The 27,420-nt window shown below is 24.0% G+C and overlaps 1 protein-coding gene across 3 annotated transcripts; it reads right to left on the bottom strand.

The window, feature by feature from the left end:
• Window positions 1-1,675: 1,675 nt before the first annotated feature.
• LOC112685795 (stromal interaction molecule homolog) lies at window positions 1,676-27,420 on the bottom strand. Of its 3 annotated transcripts, none has more exons than XM_025557794.1 (13): window positions 27,024-27,420; window positions 25,590-25,735; window positions 17,366-17,485; window positions 17,160-17,272; window positions 9,084-9,199; window positions 8,735-8,904; window positions 8,492-8,656; window positions 8,257-8,424; window positions 7,617-7,717; window positions 7,456-7,553; window positions 7,257-7,322; window positions 5,256-5,512; window positions 1,676-2,363 (listed from the first exon to the last, which is right to left on the bottom strand). In XM_025557794.1, exons 1-13 carry the CDS (start codon window positions 27,157-27,159, stop codon window positions 2,100-2,102), a joined length of 1,920 nt encoding a protein of 639 aa, XP_025413579.1. In that variant the 5' UTR covers window positions 27,160-27,420; the 3' UTR covers window positions 1,676-2,099. The 3 variants fall into 3 exon arrangements, with proteins under 3 accessions (XP_025413579.1, XP_025413578.1, XP_025413580.1); XM_025557793.1 differs by having other exon boundaries at window positions 7,390-7,553; window positions 27,024-27,159; XM_025557795.1 differs by lacking the exon at window positions 1,676-2,363 and adding an exon at window positions 6,098-6,110 and having other exon boundaries at window positions 5,397-5,512; window positions 7,390-7,553; window positions 27,024-27,418.

Below are 27,420 nucleotides of genomic sequence, written 5' to 3'. Positions count from 1 at the left end.
AACCGCCTGGATTGCGTCGGTCACACGCCGCTAATGTAATTTATTTTTCATTATTTTATATAAAATATAGCAATTTTTTTATTTTTCAATTTTATTTAAATATTAAAACGCAAAATATGGTAAAATTATGAAATTAAGTGCATAATTATAAATATTTTAATGACTTTAAATACAAGCACTGCTTATATTCCTGTCCTTCAACAGAAACAATTATACCTATATCATTCATATCTGATTTCTTTGGAGAAATAGTAAAATTCCATCATCTGAAAACTGAAACTTTAATTCTGGTTATTGTTAGTCTATTTAAATATATTTATGTATAAAATGAAAATTAATAATTGAACATACATCATATCCCACGAAGATTTACTAGTTTTACGTATGTGGACAATTGATAATAAAGCTTTCTAACTAGTGTTTTATTTATTTTAATATAATTGTATTATATTAAATTTATATTTTTAGTAGTCTAACTACTAAATAAGCCCGTATTTAGGGAAAAGCACAGGTAGGCACATGCTCGGGGGCGGCAAAATATTATAGCAAAATTAATTTATAAAATAATGTATCTACTAGAAAAAAAAATTGTATTTTTATTATAATATAATTAAAAAGGAAATTTAATGTTTTATTATGTTATAATTTGTTAATTAAAAAAGGTATTAAATGATTTTCATTTATAAGTTATATTTTAATATTAAAGAATCTCGATTATGGACGAAATAATAAGTGTTATATTATTATTTATTTATGGGGGGGGGGGGTATAAATTATATCCCCCGGAGTGCCAAATTTTTAAATACAGGCTTGCTACTAATAGAAATTTATTCAATTCTTTTTTTATTGTCAATTAATAATATATAATAATAAGCATATCTAGAGATAGAAAAGGTAGATTTTGTCCAACACTCAATGATATATAATCATTGATGATATAATTAAGAAGTAATCTCATTACAACCGAAAAGTAGCACAAGGTTATTTAAATTAACTTTTTTGAATAGTAATTTCTTGTATATCTTAAAATACTAAAAAGTATATTTAAATAGCATTTAATATAAAAGAAATAATATTTGATCACAGATGAATCTCTATAATGCACAGAAAGTAGTAAGTAGTAAAACAAGTTATACAATCTGTGATAAAACAATTTAAAATTCAATTTTGTATATTATCTTGTATCCTCGTATCTTGTATTTTTTTTTTAATGGAAGATAAGCGTGAAAACAGTAATAAATAAGTAAAATCATGTTTTGTTACAATATTTGAGTTGTAATAAATAGTAAGATTCTAGTAGTTAACTTGTAGTTTAATACATAAATAACTATCTTTAAAGAAAATTAAAAAAAAAAACCATACAAAGAGTTATTTAAATATACATTTGAAATTAAAATCAATTTTACAGACCCTAATTATACATAGATTATAAAATTGTAAAACTCTTTAAATAAAATGTTTAAATAAATTTAAAAAAGACTAATTATGTATTTTGGTTTAAAGTTTAACATTAAATAAAGTAAAATTTAAAAATATTAAAATTGGAAATTAATGTAAACTTAAAATTAATAACTTAATCATAAAAACAATGTCTTTAAAATATTTATATTAACTTAAAAATAAAAACAATATTTGAAATAATAATTAATATTATTACATTTATTATTGAAATTAATTGTCTAGCTTAATTCCATCACAAAATAGATAATTTGATCTATTTTGTGATTCACATTGTTCAGTCCTATAAATAATGTTCTTGAGTTTAACAATCACATCAAAAAGGTTTATAAAAAAATGAAATTCATTTTTTGTCTTCATGAATTAAGTACTGTTTAACAGTTCTAAGTACTTTTAAGGCACCTTCTATAAACTTTATAAATTAAAATTTATTAAAAATAATTAATTTATATACATTCAATTTATCTAAAACAATAACTGGAATTACTTGTCTTGTGCATAATTCAGTCTAAAACTAGATACATAAATAGTTATAATTTATAACAATCACACCAATAATAAATCACTTTTCAACATTCCCAAATCATGTTTATCACAATCATAATTATATACAAGCAACATATAGAAAGGAATGAGTAAAATTATGATTTTTGTTTTGATAATTTTAACGTCTTGTCATTACTTAAATTTGGGGAATCAGAATTTTGATAGGTTTTAGCTGTTTTACTTTTAGCTGATAAAAATATTGGGAATAATTTGTGTCGTTTTATGCGTTTCACAGACACATCACTAGTTGTTGGAGATACTGGGCCAGCATCAGTACGGCTAGTTGCTTTTGAAATTTTTCTATGCTTAGGATCCAAACTAGAATCTGAATATGAATGGCGGAATATATCAGGAGCGACCTATAACAATTATTTTTTTTAAATTATTAGACAAAATTTAAAAAAAATATAATTTATTATATTTTATAAATTATTTATTTATTATAATATATATATATATATATATATATATATATAAACTATTGCTAGTTAAAAATAAATGATTATTTTCCTATACAACTTTTGATTGAGAATAAACACTTACTATCATTGGTTATAAATATTTATAATCAATGTTATTATTAAAGAAAATCTAAGAACTTTCAAATTATTATTAATTTGGTAAAAGTTGCAATGAGGAAGAATTAGATAATATTTATTAATTACAATGGATTTCTAGACATTGTATTAGGCTTAAAACATTTAAAAAATATTATTTCATCTTATTAAAAATATTTCTATTTGGAATTTGGTTTGAAAAAAATTTAATAACACACTGCATTCCATAAGTTTTGAGGTTACAGCCACAAATGTTACAAATAAGTTTAAAAATTTTTTAAGCAAATTTTATATTTAAAGTAATCACTAGAGGTCAGATTAATATTCTTTTAAAATGCTTAAAATATAATGTTTTTTATGTCGTGAAAAAGGCAATATATTCTCTAAATATTTTTTAAAAATACCAAATGTATGATGCTTTATATCTTTAAAAATACAAATATTCTTTCAATATTCTATACAAAAAAAAATTATTTTAATTACTTGATTTAAATTTATTTAATTTTATTCATTATTTATTTGATTTACAATAACATTTTTGAAAAAAAAAATATGGTTTTAATGCAAATTTTAACTGTACATGAATTACCCTTAATATCTAGGGATTCATTTTTATAACATTCTAAAAGGATATAAAAATAACTCATATTGTGAATATTTTATTTATTGATCAATATTATCAAAATGCCAAATGTAATATACATAATATGTGCATGGATGTGCAAACAAATAATAGGTAATATAAATTATTTTCTTCAAAAAAAATATTTATAAAAATAAGACCTTCAAAAATAAAATGTTTATAAAATATTCTCAAATATTCTCTAACATATTGAATATTCCGTAATCCCTAAAATATGCTTTTTTATGTAAAATAATTTTTTTTTTTGTGAAATTTGTGTTTGGTGAATCGTAAAGATATCTTACTCCCATTTAACTTCATAGACTAGAAAAAAATATGAAAAATCATTAAAATCCGACCTCTAATAATCACCATTACAAACAATACAACTCATTATGCAGTTTTTTTATAACATGTGTAGTCAGTTTCAGGAATGTTTTTGAGCTTCTCAGTCACAGCTTTTTGAATTGTTTCAATGTTGGCAAAATAATTCTTTTTGAATTCCTTCTTCAGCTTAGGAAATAAGAAATATTCTGGATGATTTAAGCTTGATGAAGATCGTGAAGTATTGGAGCTATTTTTTCGGTTAAAATGCTGGAGCAATTAATGCTATGCTTTAAGCAAGAAAAAAGACCAATCTTTCTACAAAACTGGTTTAACGCGTTCAATTCTTTTACAGAGACGATCTAAAATGTTTTTATTCATTTCGGAATTTATATTACTTCCTGGGGGCACAAATTCTTTGTGTAAATCCCACAGTAGTAAAAATAAATTCAACAATATTAGTGATTTTTGAATCATTAATTTTTTGGTTGTAACGAATTTTAACGACTTAATAGGCACTTTGCCGTTTTATTTTCGGATCATACGCAAACACCAGCTCTGAACACCCATTATTTTGGTATTTTTTGACTATTTCAAGCAGATCTTCTGCGTGACAGACATGTCGCTGTCGTTATCTCGTGGTTAGCGCATCAGTAACAAAAACGCACACAAAGTTTCCTTTTCCTTAAATCGAAAAATTGTTTTTCAAATGCCAATCAGGTCTTATATTAATCTATAACTAGGGTTTAAATGTTTATTCAAAACAGCTGTAACGCGAGCAATGTTTTCGTTTGTTTTCATCAGGGTCGGCGCTACCTTTTGCGAGGCCCTTGGCAAAACTTATCTTACCAATAACCATTAAATAAATTATTAATATAATTAAATAAAAACCATTAAAGGCGATGATTTGCGATCAGACTCGGTGACAGCTGCACGCGATATCGGGTAATGACTTATATCGTTGGTGCGTGCATGACATATTAAATATAATATAATATTAGTTTTGTTACAAGCCAACGGATTTCTCCAGGAATCGTAATCGTCAGGTGATCCACACATTTCACGTTTTATTTTATGAGATTTCCATAAAAAATATTTTTCAATGAAAATTTTAAGCGCGAGGCCCTGGACAAATGCCTCGTTTTGACTCCTCCCTAACGCCGACTCTGGTTTTTATTGTACTTGGTCTTTAAATTCACTGCTTGTCATCAAATTACTTCATGACGGAGAAAAACATGACCGAAATACAGTAACACGGAATATAATTGACTACCATAAGAACTTGATGACATTTAGAATGTTTTTGTAGCATTTTTCTGAACTTAAAATTGTATTGCAATTCGTTCAAGATTATTTCCATAATTAAATTATAACTACGGTAGCGAACATACACCATCAAATTAAATATGATTATACTGACGAAAATTATTTTTATAAATTTGAAATTTAGTACAAATTATTATAAGGGTAAGTACTTCCTAGAATTTCATTACTATCCCGATAGTACTATTAATTTTAAATGGTTATCTCAAAACTTTTAAAACGCAATTGTAACACGAAATAAAAAATATGTTTAATTATAATATTTATAATATTATATTATTATTATTATTATTATATTATTATATTATAATATAATATTTTAATGTTTAATTCAATTAATTAAAAGTTTTTTTTGGCTTTCTATTATTTTCTTTAGTTTGGAATAACCTATTCCTCTAACTTTATAAAAATAATGGTACACTTACAACTTGTTCAGATGTGGATTGATTTGTGTCAAGATTATGATTATGTGATTTCAACATTGTTTCAGATGTTTGAATACTTTGTTGAGATTGTTTTACATCACATGTTTCTTCGCCGAGTATGAAACAAGGTTTTGTATCTAAGAAACGAGTTTGTTCGTCGTCCACACATTCTGGTTGATCGCCCTCTGACGAGTCCTGGCCGTTGTCCCGCCATTGTCTGGAATTTTCACAAGCACCAAGGTCTTGATACGACGTCCCTGTAAATATGTCATATTTAATAAGAATTTAATTAAAGTTTGATATAACACTCAAGCCAATATGAAGTATATAAATGTAATACAATCAAATAAATAAAATACTCAAAAAAAACCTCATGTAAATTTGAGTTAAATCACATGTATTTATGAGCATTAGTACAATATTATTGAAAATTAAATTAATTATGTTTGTATTCATAATGATGAAAATATCAACTAATAATTTAGAATTAAATTCTAAAAATAACATTTACTATGTAATTTAATTTCACAATAACTTAAATAAGTAATCAACTAAGCCTAGTCTGTTATGTTAATATTTTTATAACTCTTTCATACTTATACAATTATTTTATAATCAAACTAAGTACAAGCTCCTATCAAGTTTATTTTAAATTTATAATTATAAACATATTCAATTTTTGAATATTAAATGCTTAGTTAAAAAAAAAATTGATATAAATATAAAAATAAATTTTACTGTCAAATTTGACTAGAATTTTACTTATTTTTTAACAATAATATTCTTGTATTGAAATATAATTTTTTTATATTGAAATAATAATATTGTTATATTTTGCTTACCACAAAAACTCATCTTTATGCAGCAGTTAGGATAAAAAAATAATTAAATTAATAAAATGCACCAATATTTTCTTAACTTATTAATGTATAGGCCAGATAATATCTAATAAATCAATATATCCAATAACTAATACAAATAAAAATATGAAGTAAAACTAAATTCTAAACATAAATAAAAATTATAAAATGAGTCAAGAAAGTGATTTGTGATGTTAAAAATAAAAAAAGTGATAAAACAGGCATTTTTTAAAACTAAAACTATTAGGATACCCTAATAATTGTTACAGAGTTTAAAAACTATTACATCAAAAAAGTTAAGAAAAATACTAATTTACAATTTACAATTAAATTTATTTAAACATTAATTTACAATTTGAAACAGACAATTTTTTTAACAAGTCATTAGTTGCGCTATGGTCAAAATGTACGTACTTTTTTGACATCATTATTAAAACATGAAGAATAAAATATAAATCTTTATTAAAACATTTATATTTTTTTCTTCAATCATTGATACTCATATAATATGAGTCAATAATTTACAATCAATAACATTTTTAAAAAGTATGCTGAGTGTCAATGATTGAAATATAAAATGTAAATATTTTATTTAAGATCTAAAAAAAGAGTGGTAATTTTTACCATAGCGTAACTAACAATGGGTTAATTTTAAAAGTAAAAATAAGTATATTATTTTAAATTTTTTCTGAATGATAAAATACCTTGTTATAATAATAAATTATTAATTATTATTATTGTATAACTAAATTAATAATGAAAACTACCTATTTAAATAATGTTTGTTATATTGTATAATTAATTTTAATAATGTACAATAAAATAATTTTCTTTTTTAAATAATAAATAATTAATATTAAAATAATTTATGTTTACAAAATTATTCAAAACAAAAAATTACAATATAAATAAAATATCAATATGTGGTACCAGTTAAATTAAAATTTGTGTTTCAATTCCATTATAAATAAGTAAATTATAGTAAAATATCTAGTAAATAACAAGCACACTCTTATTTCAAACTAATTGAACAATAATGAAATAACATTATTGCAAGCAATAGAAAACACTCGAAGAAACAGTATAAAACAAACAAGCAGAGGTAAATTTCAACCAATAGATTCATCGTCCCTTCCCTTACCTGGGCCCACGCAAACTGAATACTGACTGGAATCGTCTTCAAGATCATCTTGGCTACTCATGCGCCCTGAAACATATAATAAAATTGGATATTATATTACCAATTTCAACTAATATTTTGAAATTGCGCTAACCTCGCAATGAGAAGTTTCGCCCATTTGCTACATTTCTATATAATATGTTCTCTAAATGTGACAGACCATTATTATTTATTATGTTGAATCCGCATAAAGTTTCAATTTGTTTCCATCGATGTACCCTTTCTGCGAGCTCTTGGGTTACTTCATTTAATGATGTTCTAAAATATTAAATAATAAATGAGATTTATAATGTTGATTTAAATTGTGATATAGATTATTACCTTGCTTCCACAATACTGCGATCGACATCATCAATTGATTTTCCATGAGTTGATACAAATGCACCTACTAAACTAGATCTTTTCTTACGTAATTTTTCACACTGCAAAGGTAAAATTATTTAAAAAAAAATTTAAAATTCAGATTTTTTAACAAATTAACACTTTATTTAAAATTTTAATTTGGTTTTTTCTTAAATTTATAACATTCATATGGTTAATTTGTGTTAATTTTATTTTGTAAACATATTTTACATTCAAATTTAGAAATTTAAATTACACTAAATGACTTTTATTTACATATTATTTTATATATAAATTTTACAATTAAAAAAAACGAATGATACAATTTATAATTAATCTTTTAAAGTTTGGATTTAACTTGAATTTATTTGTTTAGATATTTTTTTTTTTTAAATATTGGCTTGGATATTAATGGTCATTTTTAAAATATTGTTAAATATTAATTTTAATTTATAAATATCATTAAAAAATATATTAAAATATCATTGGGACATACTAGAATTAATATAATTATTGATATTAAATAAAATTAATTAAGAAGATAAAAATAAATAATTTAAATTTTTGGATTAGTTGTTTACAATATATATTTTTAATTATATATAAATGATAAACCTACCGCTTCTCTTGCTTGTTGTAATTGTTTCTCTGCACTTAATTTCTTTTTAATATAAGATTTATTTTCAATTTCATGAGTTAGTTGCAACCATTGTTGTAATCCATGTGGAGGTGTCCAACAACGGTCATCTAATTCACCTTCTGCTCTAGCCAATTCATTTCTTAACATCTATTAATCAAAATAAATATTTAGAAAAATGATCTATTTAAATATTTACATATAATTTTTAAAATACTTCAACTTCATTTTTGAGTTGAGAAATTTTTTCTAAATCAGAATAGGATGATTTCAGAATTAAGGAATTTTCATCTTTAATTTGTTGTTCTTGTAATTGTTTTTCTAAATTTGCTTTTTCAGTAGTAACATATTCTTGTTCTTGTTTTGCTTTTTCAAGTTCTTTCTGAAAAAATGTATTTAGTACAACTAATATAATATTTTTTTTAAAGCAATTAAAAAGATATTATGAAAATGAATATACCTGTAAATCTTCAAGAGCAGTTTCAGCTTTTTGCAAACTTTCCATATCTCTCATCATACGTTTCAAATGTTGTGATGAACTTTTATTTTGGTTGTAAGCATACCAAAAACCAATCAATGTTCCCAACAATAATGTTATTAAAACTAAATCTTTCAAATGTGTCACATTATCTATTAAGTAAATAATTTTAATAAATTATTAAACCTTGTTAATATTAAAATAATGTAAGTTATTAAAATATTTAGAATATTTTATACATAATATTTTAATATTAATAAATGAATTATTAATGCTAGATTTAAAAACAGTTAACTTAGGTAAATAATAAAATACTGTTTAAGTTACTAACCTTTGGGAGGCCCAAATAGAACAACATCCATAGCTTTTAAAGCAATTTTTTGCTTATGAATTGGATCTTTAATTCCGAGTACGTTATTTATAAATTGCATATTAGTAACAGCTAACCTAAAATTATACTTAATGATGATTAAAAGTTTTTCAATAACTTAGTAGGATTGTTAATATTTCATAATAGACAAAAATTAAGTTTTGATATCTAACTAATAAAATATTTTTTTAAATATGTATAACATGCACATATTAATTTATTACAATAAATGAATTTAAATGTTTTATTGAATGATTTGTTATAAATTTTATTTTTGTCTTTATAATTTAAAATTATCAATTTTTTATGTGTTTATCTATAAATATAATATAATTTATTCTCAAACCTAAAAAAAGCTTACAAAAGTTCACAACTTAATAACCAATAAGTCAATGAAACATCAATATAAAAAATCAATTTTCAACATAACTTACATCTCTAATACCCAACTTAGACTATCTATTTTCTCCAGTGTGGAAACACTCTGAAATCATTATGGTACCGAAACCACACAAAACAAAACTATGTACATTATCTACTATGGTAAATTGTTTGAAAAATTAACTTTTTAAATTTACTGCTCAAAAAAATAATTTCCAAAATGCAGGGAAAACAATTTTCCAAAATTTAGTTTGGTTTCCACTTTAATCACAGTAGAATCTAACAAATTCACACCTCATTACTTATAAAATGGTCAAAATCTTAAAAAAAAAACTTTCCCAGAGTTTTCCTCGATATTTCTATAGATTTCATTTGGATATGACATTTTTTTTTCAATCTTAAGCAATTTCTTCCTGCTCTTAACTATTTAATCTTAAAGTCTTACTTGGAAAACCATACATCAGTAATTTTTTGTCGAAATTCGTGTTAAGATAAAAAAATGATCATTGTAAGAGTTCACAAAGGAATTGATCCATATGCTTTCAATAATGTATAAAGTATACTTGTATATATATATACTCGTATATATTGTATATAAAGTCATACTTCTGATATACCTATTTCAACTCATTACATTTTCTGATGACACTGCAATTTTAGCATTGTAGTAAACCTCGCTTAAATAAAATAGAACATTGGACCAAAAATTTTAAAGTTAAAATTAAAGTTAAATGGAATGATAAAATTAAGATAATTCAGATAAAGTAAATTTTACTTCAAGTCAAAACAAATTTTACCAATTTCAAATTAACGAAAAGTAAATTTCAATCTTACTCTCAATCAAGTACATAGATGTCATTCTTAACAAGTGTCTGACTTGATTTTATCACAATAAGTTCAAATAAAAACAAACTAATACTCACTTTCACCTACTAAGAAAACTCTTCAAATCCAAAATTATTTTTTATACATCTTTTATTAGAACAGTCTGATTCTAAGGTATTCAAATTTCAAGTCATGACAAACCATTAAATATACACTCACTTCAGATCATTCAGTACATTAACCTCAGACTTTTAATGGAAGCTCCTTGGTTTGTTACAAATGAATCGCTAAACAAATATTTCAAACTAACTACCAAGTCAAAACTTATTATAAAAGATTTTATGTTAAAATATCAAACCATAAAAACCCCCTCATCAAAAATGTGTCTTTATTTTCCCTCCACAATAAAACGAAATGGGTCCAGAGATTAAGTCTAATTTTGAATTATGTAAGTATTAATGTAACATAAATAAAAATTATTTTAGTGAACAGTTTTTCACTTAAGGTCTTCGTGCTATTTTTCTACTATAAAAAATATATACCTATATACAATTTACTAATTGTAGATGTATTAAAAAAAAAAGTATCATATTATATTTTTAGCTATATTTTATCATATAATTTGTGAACCGAAAAAATTATATTCAAAAAAAACTTATATTAAACTTAAAATATTTTTCGAATTTTACGACAATTTTGTATCAAGGGTAATGCATTAATATGGTATAATTTTAAAATTTTTACCATATGCAATTTTTAACTTTTAGGTCAGTCTACTTTTACACGATTACGACTAAAATGTTTCTCTGATAGATAATGATGTATAGTTGTTTTCGACAAGTTATTTTTTGAATTTCTTAACAGTTTTCCGAATAATTAAGAAAAATTGGGGAAAAAGTACAACAAAAAACGGTCAAAATATAATTTTTTTTTTGTTGTAACAAAATATATCATCGAATACACTTTTCATTGAATTTCAATATTACCATTTTGTAATGCAAAAATTTCTTACTTTATCTATGTTACTTTTAGGCACTAAACCTTTTCGGTTTTTAAAACTGTTTATATATAGTTTGATTACCTTTATTATACTATTAATTTTAATACATAAAAATTATATGCAAATATGAGAAGTTGATTTTACTTTTCTGTAAAAATATAGAAAACCACATATTTTTTAAAAAATAATATTAGAGTTTAACTCAGAAATCAAAAGAATCTGCAAGATTTTTGTAGGTAAATATTGATAACATTTTCAATTTTAACACATAAAAAATTAAGGCTTGAAAATGTAATACAAAATACCTCAGAAGTTTAACCTAATAGTTTAAAAACAATGTACTGGAAAGCCACAAATATGTTTTATAAGCAATAAAATAAAACTCGAAATCGGATATTTCAAAGACTTTGAATCGGACTAGGTACATTGGTTATTTTGTTTTTCTGAATGTATTAATCGACTTGAATTGAACTGAGTTTATACCCAGTGATGTTTCAATCAATTTTGTTGAGAGTATACTACGCCGACGAGCAGGGGCGTATTTTAGGGGGGAGGCGAAGGAGCGATCGCACCCCCCCCCCATGAATCCGTATTAAAGGAATCGATCATATGTGAGATAAACATTTCAAATGTTTTTAATGTGGCTAGTTTTATAACGATACTTAGTGTCCATACCAGGGCACCAAAATGTTTATAAACAATTATAATTTATAAATATGCTTTCTGAAAATATGTTGGATATTGTCGGCGCGGCCTGCCTCATCAAAAATAATTTTGGTGAACACCGGTGAAACATTAGTAGTAATACACCCTTACATAAGTTATAAATTGACAATAAATACATAATTTACGTGGTATGTGCATTTTATTGTTGTTATACAACACTAGCGGACGCATAAAAATGTTTTGAGGGTTCGACCCCTACCCCCCCCGAAATGAATGGATGATTAATTTCAAACGTAGTTATTCTATATTATGTACCTTAAAAAAAATTAATTGTTCAAAATACGATTAAAATATGTTAGAAAAAAAATGTTTTGTTAAGAATAGTGAATGTGTAATAATTTGTAATTTTCCAAACGTTCTATAAGGTATTGGTACTTAAAACTCAAATTTTTAAAATTCCATGATGGCAATACTTCGTAAAAATAATGCGTGTTTGTAATTCGCTTATTATCAGTAAATAAAAATAAGTAAATATATGTAATCGATATAATATTATTTATAATGGTACATTATGATTGACGGTTTCCCTACATTGTGTGTTGTATGGTAATGTAATAACGATCGACAATAGTCAATCTATACTCAATAGTCAATTATTTCAAAATATCGGTAATTAGGCCCGTATTTAAAAGAGGCACGGGTAGGCACATATTCGGGAACGTCAAGTCGCAGGGGTGGCAAAATATTTCAGCAAAATTAATTTTAAAAATGATGTACCTAATGAAAAAAAAAAAATAAAACAATAAAAAAAAGAAAATAGTAATTATGTTATAATTTGTTTAATTTGTTAAATAAAAAAAGTATTAAACGATTTTCATTTATAAGTTATACTTTAATATTAAAGAATCTCGATTATGGACGAAATAATAAGTGTTATATTATTATTATTATTATTTATTTAATTTTTTTTTTTTTTGAAGGAGGGGCATAAATAATATGCTCAGGGGCGCCAAATTTTTAAATACGGGACTGATGGTAATTATTCTTATTTCTTCAAACCTTTCCCCCGAAATGTAAAACCTAATGTAAAATATTACGCAAAAGGTGAGTTGATTCCCGAGACATTTCTCGTGTATTAGTTGATATCCAGGTCATTAAGAGATACGTACGAGTTGATTCCCAGGTCATTATATATTTTATTCAATATTTAGTAAAATATTCAGCCTATTAGCATAACCCAAGATACACCAATAGGAGGTTGGCTGACAAATTTCTCAAAAATGTTGTTTTTTTTAGTTTTTTCATACTTTGAAAATCATTCAATTTTTATTTATTAATTATTTATTAAATTATATTATATTTATTATTGTTCCATACATTTAGTAGTAATTAGGTAAAAAATTATTATTAAAAACATTTAGTAGTAAATTATTTCAATAAATTGTCTTGGTGGACATAAGAGCGAGTTGTGTGTGACGGTCGAACTCTTTATGGTCATAAACTCTTTAGGTACCCGTGAAATCTATTGATAATTGATATACAACAATAAGGAATCAACTCGAACGTACCCTCAAATGACCCGGGAATCAACTAAACGGTGTCGGTGCAGGTAAACAGGTACCCGGGAATCAACTCGTACGCAGCCAAATATTATTTTACAAGTATACACTTCTGAAAGAACTCGAAAACAAACAAAAAAAATAAAAATTTAATAGTTCATTGGAAAAAATTATTCTGAACTATGAAATTTATTAATATACCAATTTATCTGTTGAAGATTACAGAGTACGCTGTGTTTAATGTATTTTGTTAACTGTAGTGAATAACACTGAATAAAATAGTATGGAGTGTAAACATTCAGCCCATAGTTCTTAAATCTGCATCATGCACTTTATAACGCGCTGCAAATGTATATCTTGTGGTGTTATATTTTATAGTCTTAATAGAAGTTGTAAACATGTAGTTACAAAAGATTTATTCCTTTTTTATGAACGTATCGAGAGAAAATAATTGTCGAGCAAATCAAAAAAATTTATTTTAGGATTAATATTCATATTTTTTTAGTGGGTATACCCACAAATACATTTACCAATACACCACTGGTTAAAGGTAATATATATATATATATATATAAAATATAATATTTAAAATATGTAATGTTATTTTACATAGTATTGATTGATAAATACTACAACTGAAAATGTTTCAAATTTTACACTAATTTAAATAACGCAAAAAGCTAAATTGTTCATAATGTTTTAATTGTCAATAACGGTAAACGGAAAATTTTTTAAACTTTAAATTTGTATAACGTTTATACGCTTAAATTATTTATAGCTTTAAACGATCAATTGCTTATAAGTTATTACGTTTAAATGTCCCACAACGGTAAACAATATATATTATTTTGATTTAAACCCTGGTCCATACTTAAAAATATAACAGATAGGTGTTAAAAATGAACTATACAAAAGTCCATTCTAAGTGAATCCGGCATTAGAAAAAAAAAAAACCACAAATATTAAGGATTCACCTGATTTAAATACTACTAAAAATTTTACTTGTAAATTTTGAGCCTGAATTAAAGAAAAAATTTCAGTCCCCCCCCCCCCCTAGAAGTAAGTCTAAATACGCCTCTGCCGACGAGTATCTAAATATACGAGTAGACATTTTTATGATTTAAACAGTGATGGAAATATTGTTATAAATATTAACAAACAATTTAAACGCATACGTTTTCATTTTTTTAAAAAAATAGAAATTAAAATTATTTCAATAAACTGATACCATCTACTAAGTGTCTGAGGGAACACTGAATATTTATTACAAAATAAAGCCAATACTAAAGCTAATTATATTGTAGTAGGTACTTCGTGAAGTGTTAGAGATTTAAGAGTATAATGTAGTACACCCATGTATTTTCAAAATTAAATTGAGAGTATATGGCCTGTGTATATGAATCATACCTAAGTCGGTAGCAAGGAGGAGGGGCTAGAGGTGCTTATGTCTCAGGTGAAATTCCTAGAAGGCCGCAAAAATGAAAAATTTGCAATTTAATTGTTACTTATAACTTATTTCTTATAAGTAAAAGTAATATTATGTATTTATGTATTTACTTATATAACATAAATATTATTAAGTTATACCTATATCCTACTTATAATTATTATGTATATTTATATTTGAATAAGTTATTGATTTAAATAAAATTAACTAACGCTTAATTATAAGGAAAAATCACTATTTATATTGCGTTTATAAAAAATATTCAGTTTTTTGTGAGTTTTTTTCATAAATTAAAATACTTAATGGTGCATTTTGAAGTTTCATCCCGGACGTAACTTCTGGTTGCTACGGCCTTGATTATACCCTACAGGAACTCCACTGCTTATAGCATGATATCTCAATATAAATAATTCCAATTTTTTTTGCTATAGTAGAGTTTAATAATATTCTAATAAATACTTAAAGAAAAAATTTTTATTTTCATTCCTTGACTTTGGCTTTTAAAATTGTATTAACTTTAAAATAAAATAAAAAATAACCATTCGTTGGTACAATCTATGCAGATTTTTGAAGTATCGTCATTAAGAATTAAACAATGGCTAATGCTTGTTTACAGGAAATAATAAGCGTATCTGATATCTTCATTAGCCAATTATTAATTAATAAAAATTAATCACCAATTAAATAACCTTATTAACGACAATAACATAAGAATAGTTATTCTTCACAATAATAGCACATGTCAGTATAGCTACTGGATACAGTCAGTGGCGTCGTTGGGGGGGGGCTACTTATAAATTTGCCACAGTAAAGCAAGAGTAGGGGGGTCAAACCTTTTGTAGTTGGTGGACCAATTAACACTTTCGTAAAAATACTATGGGCCGCAAAAAAAAAAAAAAATTATATTATTATCAAGTAAAACCCGCAACCAATAATCGCCGCCTAATAATGACTATAATAATAATAATGACTTCCACGGCCACCGATCACAAGAATTCAGATTCACTGTGGTTGCTATATAAACACTATACCTACATACGCAGTGTAGTATTAAGTAATTTTGCGGCTCGGCGCAAACAAAAATTGGCGACCCTCTAAGGGGCCTATCCACGGAAAATATAGGCGATAGATCCCCATGAACCTTTTAGATATTCTAAAATCAATGCTATTTTTGTGTAGTAGGCACGTCGCCGCACGCCACACGTGATAACATAATACACGCCGTATTATTATAAATAACTTATGTTTATTGACATTATCACAACAAATTTGGGAACTGGTATTAGGTATATTAATAATATTCTGGATCGTTGATAGCTATATTGCTATGAATACATGAATATATATTAATAAATTAAATACAAAAAAAAAATTAATAATTTCAAAATAATTTTAAAAGTTCAATAATTCACAAGTGAGCCATTTCCGACCACAAAGTTTTGGCGCCTCCAAAAAACTAGCGCCTAGGGCAGTTGTAGCCCAAAAAATGAGACGTGTACTATACGGGTACTTAAGTATAAAGCACAAATCATTAATTTTTTAACTGGTTTGACGTCCTCTTCGTTCCATGCTAATCGGCTCTTTGGTAGTCGCCGAGTCGGCAATTTAATAAGTACATGCCAACTGTCCTACTCTAGAAAAAACTAAAATTAAGGGTCTAGAAATGGTTACTCTTTCCTATAAAGTTACATTTACTATATTTCTCAAACCACACAATTCATTTTCAATTACAATACTTTGGAATTTTCATAACTAATTGTTTAATTATACCAAATAATATCTATTTTATAGTTCCCTAGAAATTCATACATCAAGTTATTTTTTCTTACTAACCAAAAGGTGAAAATATAAATTTCACTGTAAGTGTTTAATAAGATCCTTTCTTTTTAACTTATAGAAATTTTAAAGTACATTCCACATGCAATTACTGAAAAATACTTTTATCTAACTTAATGTATTAAAATTTTATACCACAGTAACCAACTTTAAATTATTAATTAATTATTAACTAACTTGATATTCAAATAATATTTTATGCTATTTCAAATGACATAAATTTTTTCGACCGATGAATAAATATAGACAATTATATTTTCGTAAAATTAATTGGATTATTAAACGAACAGATATTAGAAAAAATTACAAAACTTTATACAAACCTAGGAAGATGTGCTCCGGTCACTCTATATTTTATAAAAATAGGAACATATTGAGGCAGTTCTACTGATGTAGAAAGCCAATCACAAGTTTGCTCAACAGTCCAATTATGTACCTAAAATATAATACTAAATAATAATGTTGACACTTGGTTACCTAGTTTTCCATAAAATTGATTTTATTACTGTCAAAAAACTAAATTACTTACTTCGGACTTCACCCAAGCATCCCATAAGTCTTTAACAGAAATATACATGTCATCATTTTGATGAAATGCTTTTTGGCGTTTTTCTGCGCCTTTTTCGTATTTTAATTCTTCGCGTAAAAACTAAATAATAAAAATTACAAAAGCTAAGTACAGTTCAATACATTCAATATTTCTTTTAAATATTTGTTATGACTTTTTCATTTATTTATGTTCCAAGGTTTCATTCACACTTAATTGATGTACATATATTAATTAAAACAATTTAAAATAGAATTTAAATGGGTAATTAATAAATCATTCACCATTATGAATACCATAAATTATATCATGCAGGATCATACAAATATTTATATTCATGTCGACTGTTGAAGTAGCGAATGCCGCATGACTTAGATTAACTTAGTGTAGTAAGACGTACCGCGTATTGTAACTATATATTGATCAACCATTATTGTATTACTCAAATGTCAACCTTGGCCTACCATGACAAGTAGATACAGAGATGTCCATCTCAAAGTGTCATTCAGTTTATTGCAATGCAGTAGACACCAAAATCCAAAACTAGTAAGGGTCAACGTAGAATATAATTGCTTTATTCAAAAGTTACTAAAGAATTATAATTCAATTAATTAACTATGAATAATAGATTTAAACACATTAAATATTCCCAATCAAACTCTCTTTATATTTTAAATTAAGTATCAATATATTTGAAAATGTATTTATTATTTTTCTTACATGTTTTCACCAAAACGTGTAAGATGCCAAATTAATTCAACACACTATTTATAAGAATAACAAAAAAATTGTTCCACCTATAATGTCCCAAAAAGCAAACTGCCAACATTTAGGTTGCCTGGGAGTATAATTTTAATTTGAAGCGGAAATATTGCAGTAGATTTTTTCGCACAACCATATGTATAAATAAACTACTAACAATTGCGAGGGGGAAAAAAAATTAAATAGAGCCTTATTTTCATTGGTCCTATTAGTGATAATTCTATTGGAAAAAATTATATCTTGAAAAGTTTCTAAAATCCATCAAAAGTATTAAAAGTATATACTTAACTATACTGTAATGAAAATATCACAATTTTCATCGATACCTACAGTTTATATAAGCGTTACAAATAAATATTAAAAACATTAAAATATATACATAATAGATATACAAACTTAAATGCATATATTATTGCAATGTAAATAGCATATCATTCTTAGAAAAAAAGTTCTATACATATGAAGACAAAAAAGTTAATAATATTAATAATAAAACTAAATATTTATCCAAATCGAGAAGTATAAAATATAATTGGGCAAAAGACAAATTAAAATAAACTAACGAGGAATGAATAAAAAAGAAATAGTTTTATTGACTAAGAATAGTGTATATTCATCAAACGGAACACATACAGACCTTAATTAGGAGCAGTAGTTTATTACTGATTAATGTCAGAAGAATAAATATAAAATGGAAGGGGACAGAACAACAACCCAGAGAACTTAGATTAATCATGGAAACCCATATGAAACATCCCTCAAGATTAGGCAAATCTTAAAATACTTATATTAATTTCTTTTTTTCTTTGTAATTTACCTAATGGTTCTAATTTAATATTATATAGCACATATGTAAAGTGTAAAAATTAAGCCAGTAGAAAAATTCCGATGTTTATGAAAATAATAAAAATGATATATATTGGTAAGAAATAGGGATAAGCCAATATTTTTTATTTGGACTATCGATAATTATTTTTATCTAAGATAAGACTTACAATTATGTCCATTTACCATCGATTTAATAACGCCAGTACTATTTAATCTATTCGCTTATCCACGAACCACCCTATCGACAGTTAAAAAAATAATGCATTTAAGGCCAGGAATATAGATTTAATTGTTTATTTCAAGTTTGTATAACATATAATTCGTAATATATATTTTTTTTTTTTTGTTATAATTGATAATCCTCAATGAATAAACTCATATAGAACCGAAATTTAAATTTTTTAACCCAAGCAAAAACTGGATGACCTCAAAGTAACCCATATTTAGAAAAATACTCCCATTGAAAATTTGGTAATAGTGATATAACTAAATATTTCAATTTTTAATATTTAAGTATTAATAAAAATTTTTCTATTTTTTTTTTTTCATAAAATATTTATTGGTTTTTGTAATAATTGTCAATAACATAAATTACCATAAGTTTATTAAAATAATTGGTAAGAATTGACTAGGTATCTTATTTGGTTGAAACAAATAACACAAACTTAAAAAAAATATAAATCTATATCCATAAATTTGATTACACTATTTTTGCCATAGAGGAATAAATCAGTATTTTTTATCAATATCAATCAATGTGTGAAATCATATACATATAACCTTATTTTAAACATTATTAACCCCGCAAGGATTTAAAAGTCTATATTTCATGTAAATTCAGTAAACTTGTGTGCCATTTTTTAAAAATCAATTTTATCTATACATTTATTTATTATGATTTTAAACTTTAACCATAATAATAACTAATATAATAACCAAAATACTAATACAAATATAATTAATATTATAATTATATAGATTTTATTAAATGTATAAGCCATACATACACCATTGTATTTTTTATAATTTAATTTAAACTCTAATAATTGCATTTTAAATTATACATTGAAAATAATGGTAATTTATTTCCTATTTATATAGTACTTAAAGAAACTATAATATCAGTTTTATTATTTGATAATATGTTTATAGTATTAATGATACAGTTCATAGTCATACACATATGACTTAATTAATAATTTTAAGCTATAAATTTAAAAAAAATATTAAATTAAGAGCTAAGTTAATAACAAGTGAATTGTTTTTAAATAATGATTGATTACATTAAAAATTTCAAATAGTTTAGTATTAATCAGGGACCAGAACTGTAACCTAAAAAAACTGGTACTGGAACTGGTTAACCTTTAAAACTTAGAAACCGGAACTGAAACCAGAACCTTTATTTCCAAAAATGAAAAACCATAACCGTAACCTTAATTATAAAAAGGTTAATTTAGGTCAGTTCTTTAGACTAGTAAAACTATGGTAATGACTATTTTGTTTGTCCATTTGTTGGTTCAGAAAAATAAAAGTCAAATCTTTTTATGTTTTTATTATTTTGTGTTGTAAACTGTAATAGTGTAATGCATATAATAAGTAAATTTGTAATATTATTATTTTTGTATGTTTATTAATATATTACAGTTTACAATGAGTATATCATCAATCTTGTCAATTAAGTAAATATAATTAATGTTTATAAAAAATTTGTAACTACAACAGTAGCCAGTATTAACTTTGATCCCTAATTAAAATTAAATTTTAAATTAAAGATATTTATTTCATTAAATAATAATATTTCATAATATTACAAGATATTTTACAAATTCTTACAATGAGTTGAAATAAAATAACTTAACCTAACTCAAAGAAATATAAAAGGCTGATATAATATATATATATATATATATATATATATATGTTTAATATATTTATAATAATTTTTTTAACTATTCATAATACCTTCTATTTTCATGAAATGAAACAATTAAAATGTAAACAAGAATAAATCAATAATTTCATATTATTTTTTAATAAATTTCTGATAATTAGAATTAATTGAAATTAATAGGTTCTAGAAGCTTACTCTTTTAAAAAACCGAAACCTAAATCGGAACCCTTAAAAAATTAATTGAACAACTGGAACCGGAACCGAAAAAACCTACAGGTTCCAGTCCCTGGTATTAATACAGTGATTCAATTAAGTTCATATCTAACAATATAGCAATAAAATATAAGTCTGGCCAATTTAGTTCACAGAAATAATGTTTAAGAAATATCAAACAATTTAACAGATAGCTAAAAAAATTTGAAATAAAACGAAATTACCTAGCTAAAAATAACTTAAATTACTTATTTTAAATACATTGGACTTAAAACAGAAATTAGCGCTTATAAACTTAAATTTTAACACATACATCATGTACCAAATTCACTAAAGATATAATCTGATAAATAACACTAAAATCAAACTAATTAAAATAACAAACAACTTTTTTTTTTTTATCATTAATGTCATTACATTTTAAGAAAAATATTAAATTTATTGAGTTTATAATATATAAAATGTAAATTATGAAAAAAAAACTAACAGTTAATACTTAAAATGATTGTTAAAAATCTTTTAAGTGAAATGAGTCAACAGTTTATCATAATTGTATTTTGTCCATGAAAGTGAAGGTCATTGTAATTTCTATTTAAGTTTTATATACATAAGAATGTTAATTTATTCTAGAATATTTATTCCAAAAATAAAATATATAATGTTAAAATGGTAATATAGTCAATATAAGACGAGTCTTTAATTTAAAGATTCAAAGAGAACACTAATCAAAATTTATAATTATTAATCCTAACTAAACCGAAATATTTCAGTTTTTTTGTGACTTTTGTGTTTAATTAATATATAAATTAAGTAATATTTTGATTTTTCACGTATAAATTCATACTAAAAATGTAAAATTTTTATTAATAATCTGGGAAAATTATAAAAGTATGAATAGATTTCTATGAATATCGATCATACCTATATTTATTTTGTCAAATACATCTTATAAAAATAACTAGGACTGGGAGATCTTATTTTAAACATTTAGTTATTGGTTTATTGATTGATTAATACTTAAGTAAAGTGTCAAGTTGTCTATTTAGGTTCGTAAAAATATTGTATTTTTTCAATATCCAGTCGAATTTGTTTAACTCGAAGTCGAAGGGACCGGAAAAAAGTTCCGATAATTTATAATATTATATAATTTTATTGAATTTAGATTTAAACGTTTGATATTTGATTAAAAATAAGACAGAAAGATTTAATCTTCTTTTATTAAAATTAATATCATATTTTCATATGATATTATGATATAAAATTAAAAGCAGTCAATGATTAATAGGAGCTTAAGTCATTTTTGACTGAAAATATTTATGTTGGTATTAAAAATAAATAAGTATTTTAAACATTCGTAAAATGTTGAAGAAATTTCGTGGGGGGGTCCAGACACCCTGAACCCCCCATATAACGGCCTTGAGTATATCTTACAGATGATAAAATGTCTAAATATGGATAATGAATCGTTGTTGTGTAGTAAATCAGTTACATAAACCACTTATCGGTAACGATAACACTAATAAGTAATTATTAGTAATAACCTTATTTTCGATAGTAAATATACCAAGATACATGAGGGATATATCACAATTATATAATACATATGTACAATGTACATTGTACAAGTTAATAAATTTCGAAACTTCGAGTTATTCAAGAAAATATTCGAGTTAAACAAGATTTTTTCGCATTGCTTGAATAGAAAATTTTAGGGACCGGGGAAAAAGTTCAAGATATCGACGATTTAGAGTTAAAGAAGTTCGAGTAAAGCAAGTTCGACTGTAATATACATTTTAGAAAGGTGTCACTTAGTCTAATGAAAATTCCACAAATAAGTATTAATCTCTATATTTTGTATGAATATTATTGTTTTTAAATAGTAAATCATAAAAGCATACTAAAAAAAAGGCAATAGGGTCTAACCTATATGTCATCCTTATAAATTATTATTGCCCTTGATTTTTATATTAGTATAAATGTTAAAAAAAGACATTCCCAATATTTGAAAAAAATAATTTGATATTGTAAATTTGGTACCAAAATTAACCATTAGTTTTCTTCAAACATTTTTAAAAAGCAAACTATAAATTTAATGAGAACATTTAAAATGTTAAAATTTTTAACTATTAATTTTATGGAACATTAGTACAAACAGAAATAAAGAGCCATATTTTTTTCTTTTAATATTGGCAATTTATATATATATATATATATATATATTTTATATATTTACATTTTTTTTATAATTAGTGTATTAAATTTTATTACACTGGAAATATTCTATATTATGATTGTTATAATTGCATAATATTTCCTTCAACGGTCAAGTCAGCTTATTTAATTTTACTGGTATATAATATCAGGAGTTGAATTAAAAATATTGAAAAATTAATCTCCAATTTTATATTTTATTTTATTATTTAAAATAATAATATTTCTTAAATTTCTGAAAGTAGCTACTGAGCGTAAGATGAAGAAAATATTACTTATAAAGTGTCGTATTACCTAACCAACGTTTCCCAAACTCTAAGGCATACCTCCATTGGGAAGTACAAGCACTTATTGGAGGTGACACAAGGCAAATATTTATATTGTATACTACATTTAATTTATTTTTAAATCAACAATCATTTGCTTGAATTTAAATAATAAAAGATGTTGTTTTATTTATTCATGGGAAACATGATTATATTTTTTTTGTTTTGGGCATGCATAATCCCATAAGTATGGAAACCGCAGCCTGTATAATTTTCATGGTATTTGTTATTATTTAAATGGTAACATTATTGTTCTAAAATAAAAATAAATTTATAGTGGTTCTTTAGACTCCAGGATTCACATATATATTAATATAATCCTGTAGATATCTTATATACTTATAAATTGAGATATATACTGTATTCTATATTAAATAATGACTAGGTACTACTCATTAACTATAAATAACTTGATTTTGGTTTACTTATGCATTGATTGTTTATTATGAATTAGAGGGATTTTAAAATGTCTTATATGATATACATATATATATATATTTTATGAGTAATGTTAATATTTGACTGAAGTTGACTTTAGTCAGCTAGTCTGCTAATGTCGGCATTATCCATACCTATTGGATAATGTGTAATTTTTTGTGTTTAAATATGAAATATTAACTTTAGATGGGTAATGTTAAAAAATTAAATTAAGATTTGTTATTATCATTCTGTATACTTTAGTATCACAATAATAAATTTTCTTATAATTTATCCTAACGATAAAATGAAAAATAAATAGGTCTAATACAGTGGTAGATCCAGATAAAAAAACTAGGGGGTGCTCAAATCCTCTTACCAAAATAAATAAATATTCAACAATACTTTCTTAAAAGACAAATTATGCTATAATTTTTTGTTTTTTACCATTTTCTTAGTTATGTTCATAATGCATTTATTTTACAAACTGATTTTTCTATTTTTTTTTTTTTTTAGAAAATATATTTATTAATTAATCATTTTTATTATTTTTATTATTTTTCATTATTTATATTAATTAATTAATTCATATCTATTTCCGAAGAAATTAACTGAAAGGATGCTAAAATCAGTTTGGCGGTGCTTAGCATCCCCAAGTATTACCCTAGGTCTACCATTAATCTAGTATTTTAGGTGAGTATGATATCTTAATTGGAAAATAATTTATTATAACTTTATATGTACTATACAAGTACAATAAATGATGCCGATCTGTAATTAGTCTGTTTTCCCATGTGATATTCGTGAGTGCAATATTATGTTAAATTTTTTTTTATTTACTTAAAATGAAAACAAAAAGAGAATTTTATCGTTTATCTTAAAAATTGTTCTCTGAAAAACGAGAAAATAGTTTATTTTATTAAAATATAAATAATTAATTGCAAGATGGCAAAAAATCTCTTCGTTAGGTGATAAGTTTATACATTAAAAATAATCTATAATAAGTAATTGTATCTTACTCAACTTGATTTTTTTGTTCTATTGATATTTTTATATTTTGAATATTAACATTAGCCAACATTAATGGATATATATATAAATATTATAATAATAATAATTCAGTAATCTTAAGAAATAATATTTAAGTTTACAATTTAAGAACTAAATAATTTTAAACAAATTCATGTTTAGTTCCGAGTCAGAAATATAATATAAATATGTTTGAATATCAACAAAATCATTAGTAGTTAACACACAACCAATTATCACAGTAAACTCACTACTAAGTATGACATTCATCGCACCTATCTGGCTATTTGCCCATTTTCTTCAATTTCACAGTAAATAATGATTAATCATCACCTCAATTTTATGCAATAGATAAGGTAAAAATTTCAAAAAATAAGTTTAAATCTATTGAATTAGTTAAATTGTATATCTAACATTTACAAGGTTTAAAATAAAACTAACCAATAGAAATGTACTTTTTATGTTTAATAAATAATTTTTTTAATAATATAATGATTTAAAATATTATTTTTATATCGTATATACTTACATCATCAGATTCTGAAAGATCAATAGCACCATCAGCATCATCATCAAGTTGTCGATGTAATGACCGTATTGCTTCCAAACCTACCCTGTCTTGAGTAGCCATTGTTAAACATGCAATATCATCATTGCAAGAATCATTTACACCAACTAAAAATGAAATATCAAATTATTTATCAAATAAACTTAATTATTTAAAGTATTGATCTACACCATTAAATTTGCAAAAATTTTAAAAATCAAAATATTTTTATACTTTATTTAAAAAATTGTTAATTTTTATTAAAATATTATAAAAACTGTGCTTTAAAAAAATTCCCATGGATTTTATTATATCTTCAAATAATCAAAATTTAGTATTATCTTAAATAATTTTTCTGTGATAAATAAAAATAACAAAAAGAGGCTTGTACAATTTACATGATTTTATCAGAAATTTAAAATTAATAAATATTTAAATAATTGTTAAAAATAAAAATTATTGTGACATTGAAATTAAAATGTAATAAAAATAAATACCTATTGTAAAAATCGTATAATGAATAGATGTAAAATTCCTAAACATTATAACAAGGCACAAGGACATTTTCTAAAAAATAACATTGTATAAATCAAACACAGCTGTACTTAATTATTTATTTTAATTATTTTTAATGGGTTAATAAAATCTACAATACTTTTAAATAATAAATAGGCAAGTCATATTTAATATTTAAAACAATTTATTTTAATAGTAAGGCTAACAATCTTGTTTCAAAATTCTGAATTTTTACTCAAATTTGTTAGGTCTACTCTAGGAACATTTTATTTAAAATTCATTTTAAAGTCAACTTATACTTCAATATTTTTCAAATCATTTAAATTTAAGTTAGTATTGCATTAAATGTTAGATAATTAGAAATGTATTTCAATTTTTCAATACCAATACCACAAATTAATTATTTTGTGTATTTCATACCAAAGAACATCTTATAAATTTATAACGTGCTATTAAATAATAAAAAATAGTTATTGAATTCAATAATATTACAAAAAGTAGTTATTTCATTAATAATCATATTTTAGTAAAAACAAATTCATCATACTATAATAAATGCAAGTATACACATTTATAATGATTTACTATAATTTAAATCAAAATAAAATGCCTATAGACAAAAATTTCATTAAAGGAAAATAATATAAGTTGAATTTTATTAAATAATATAGTAATTTAAAACTTTGACAAGTACATAACAGGTAAAAATATAAAATGTAGGGAGTAGTTTTTGACCAATACCTAAAGATATTTTAAATTTTACATTAGATAAAATAAGGATAATAATTGCACATAATTATCAGAAAAATAAATTAATATTTTCATACAATAATAGACTTGAAACATACCAAGCTTAAAAGTGCTTAAAAAAGCATACAAAAATACATTGTTATTACTAACCAGAATCTGTTGGTTCCGTTACACGGACTTTGGCTGAGCTAAAACTTGATTCACTAAGTACATCACAGAATGTAGGAAGCACCAACATTAAAAGTACACTACTCAATAATAATACTAACAATGATCTTGAGCACATGATTGGAAACGGAAAAGATAAATATATATTTTTAATAAAAATCGTTCAGAACTGAATTACACAATATTTAATATAAATTTTATTCAGCTACCGTGAAGTTTACATCACGTAAGAGTAGATTTTTTTTAACTTAATTTACAAGATACTTCGAAAAAAGAAGTAACTACGATTATCATTAAAGTAAAACTACGTAAAAATAAATATTACTTAAACGGTGTTAAACACTAAGAAAAAAATATATATAAGAGGTAAAAGCAATTC

The sequence above is a fragment of the Sipha flava genome, unplaced genomic scaffold (assembly GCF_003268045.1).
Source record: "Sipha flava isolate LNK unplaced genomic scaffold, YSA_version1 292_pilon_pilon, whole genome shotgun sequence".
In the NCBI taxonomy this organism is placed as follows: domain Eukaryota; kingdom Metazoa; phylum Arthropoda; class Insecta; order Hemiptera; family Aphididae; genus Sipha; species Sipha flava.
Note: the sequence above shows the minus strand (reverse complement) of the source record. Positions and strands in the feature narration are given on the sequence as shown.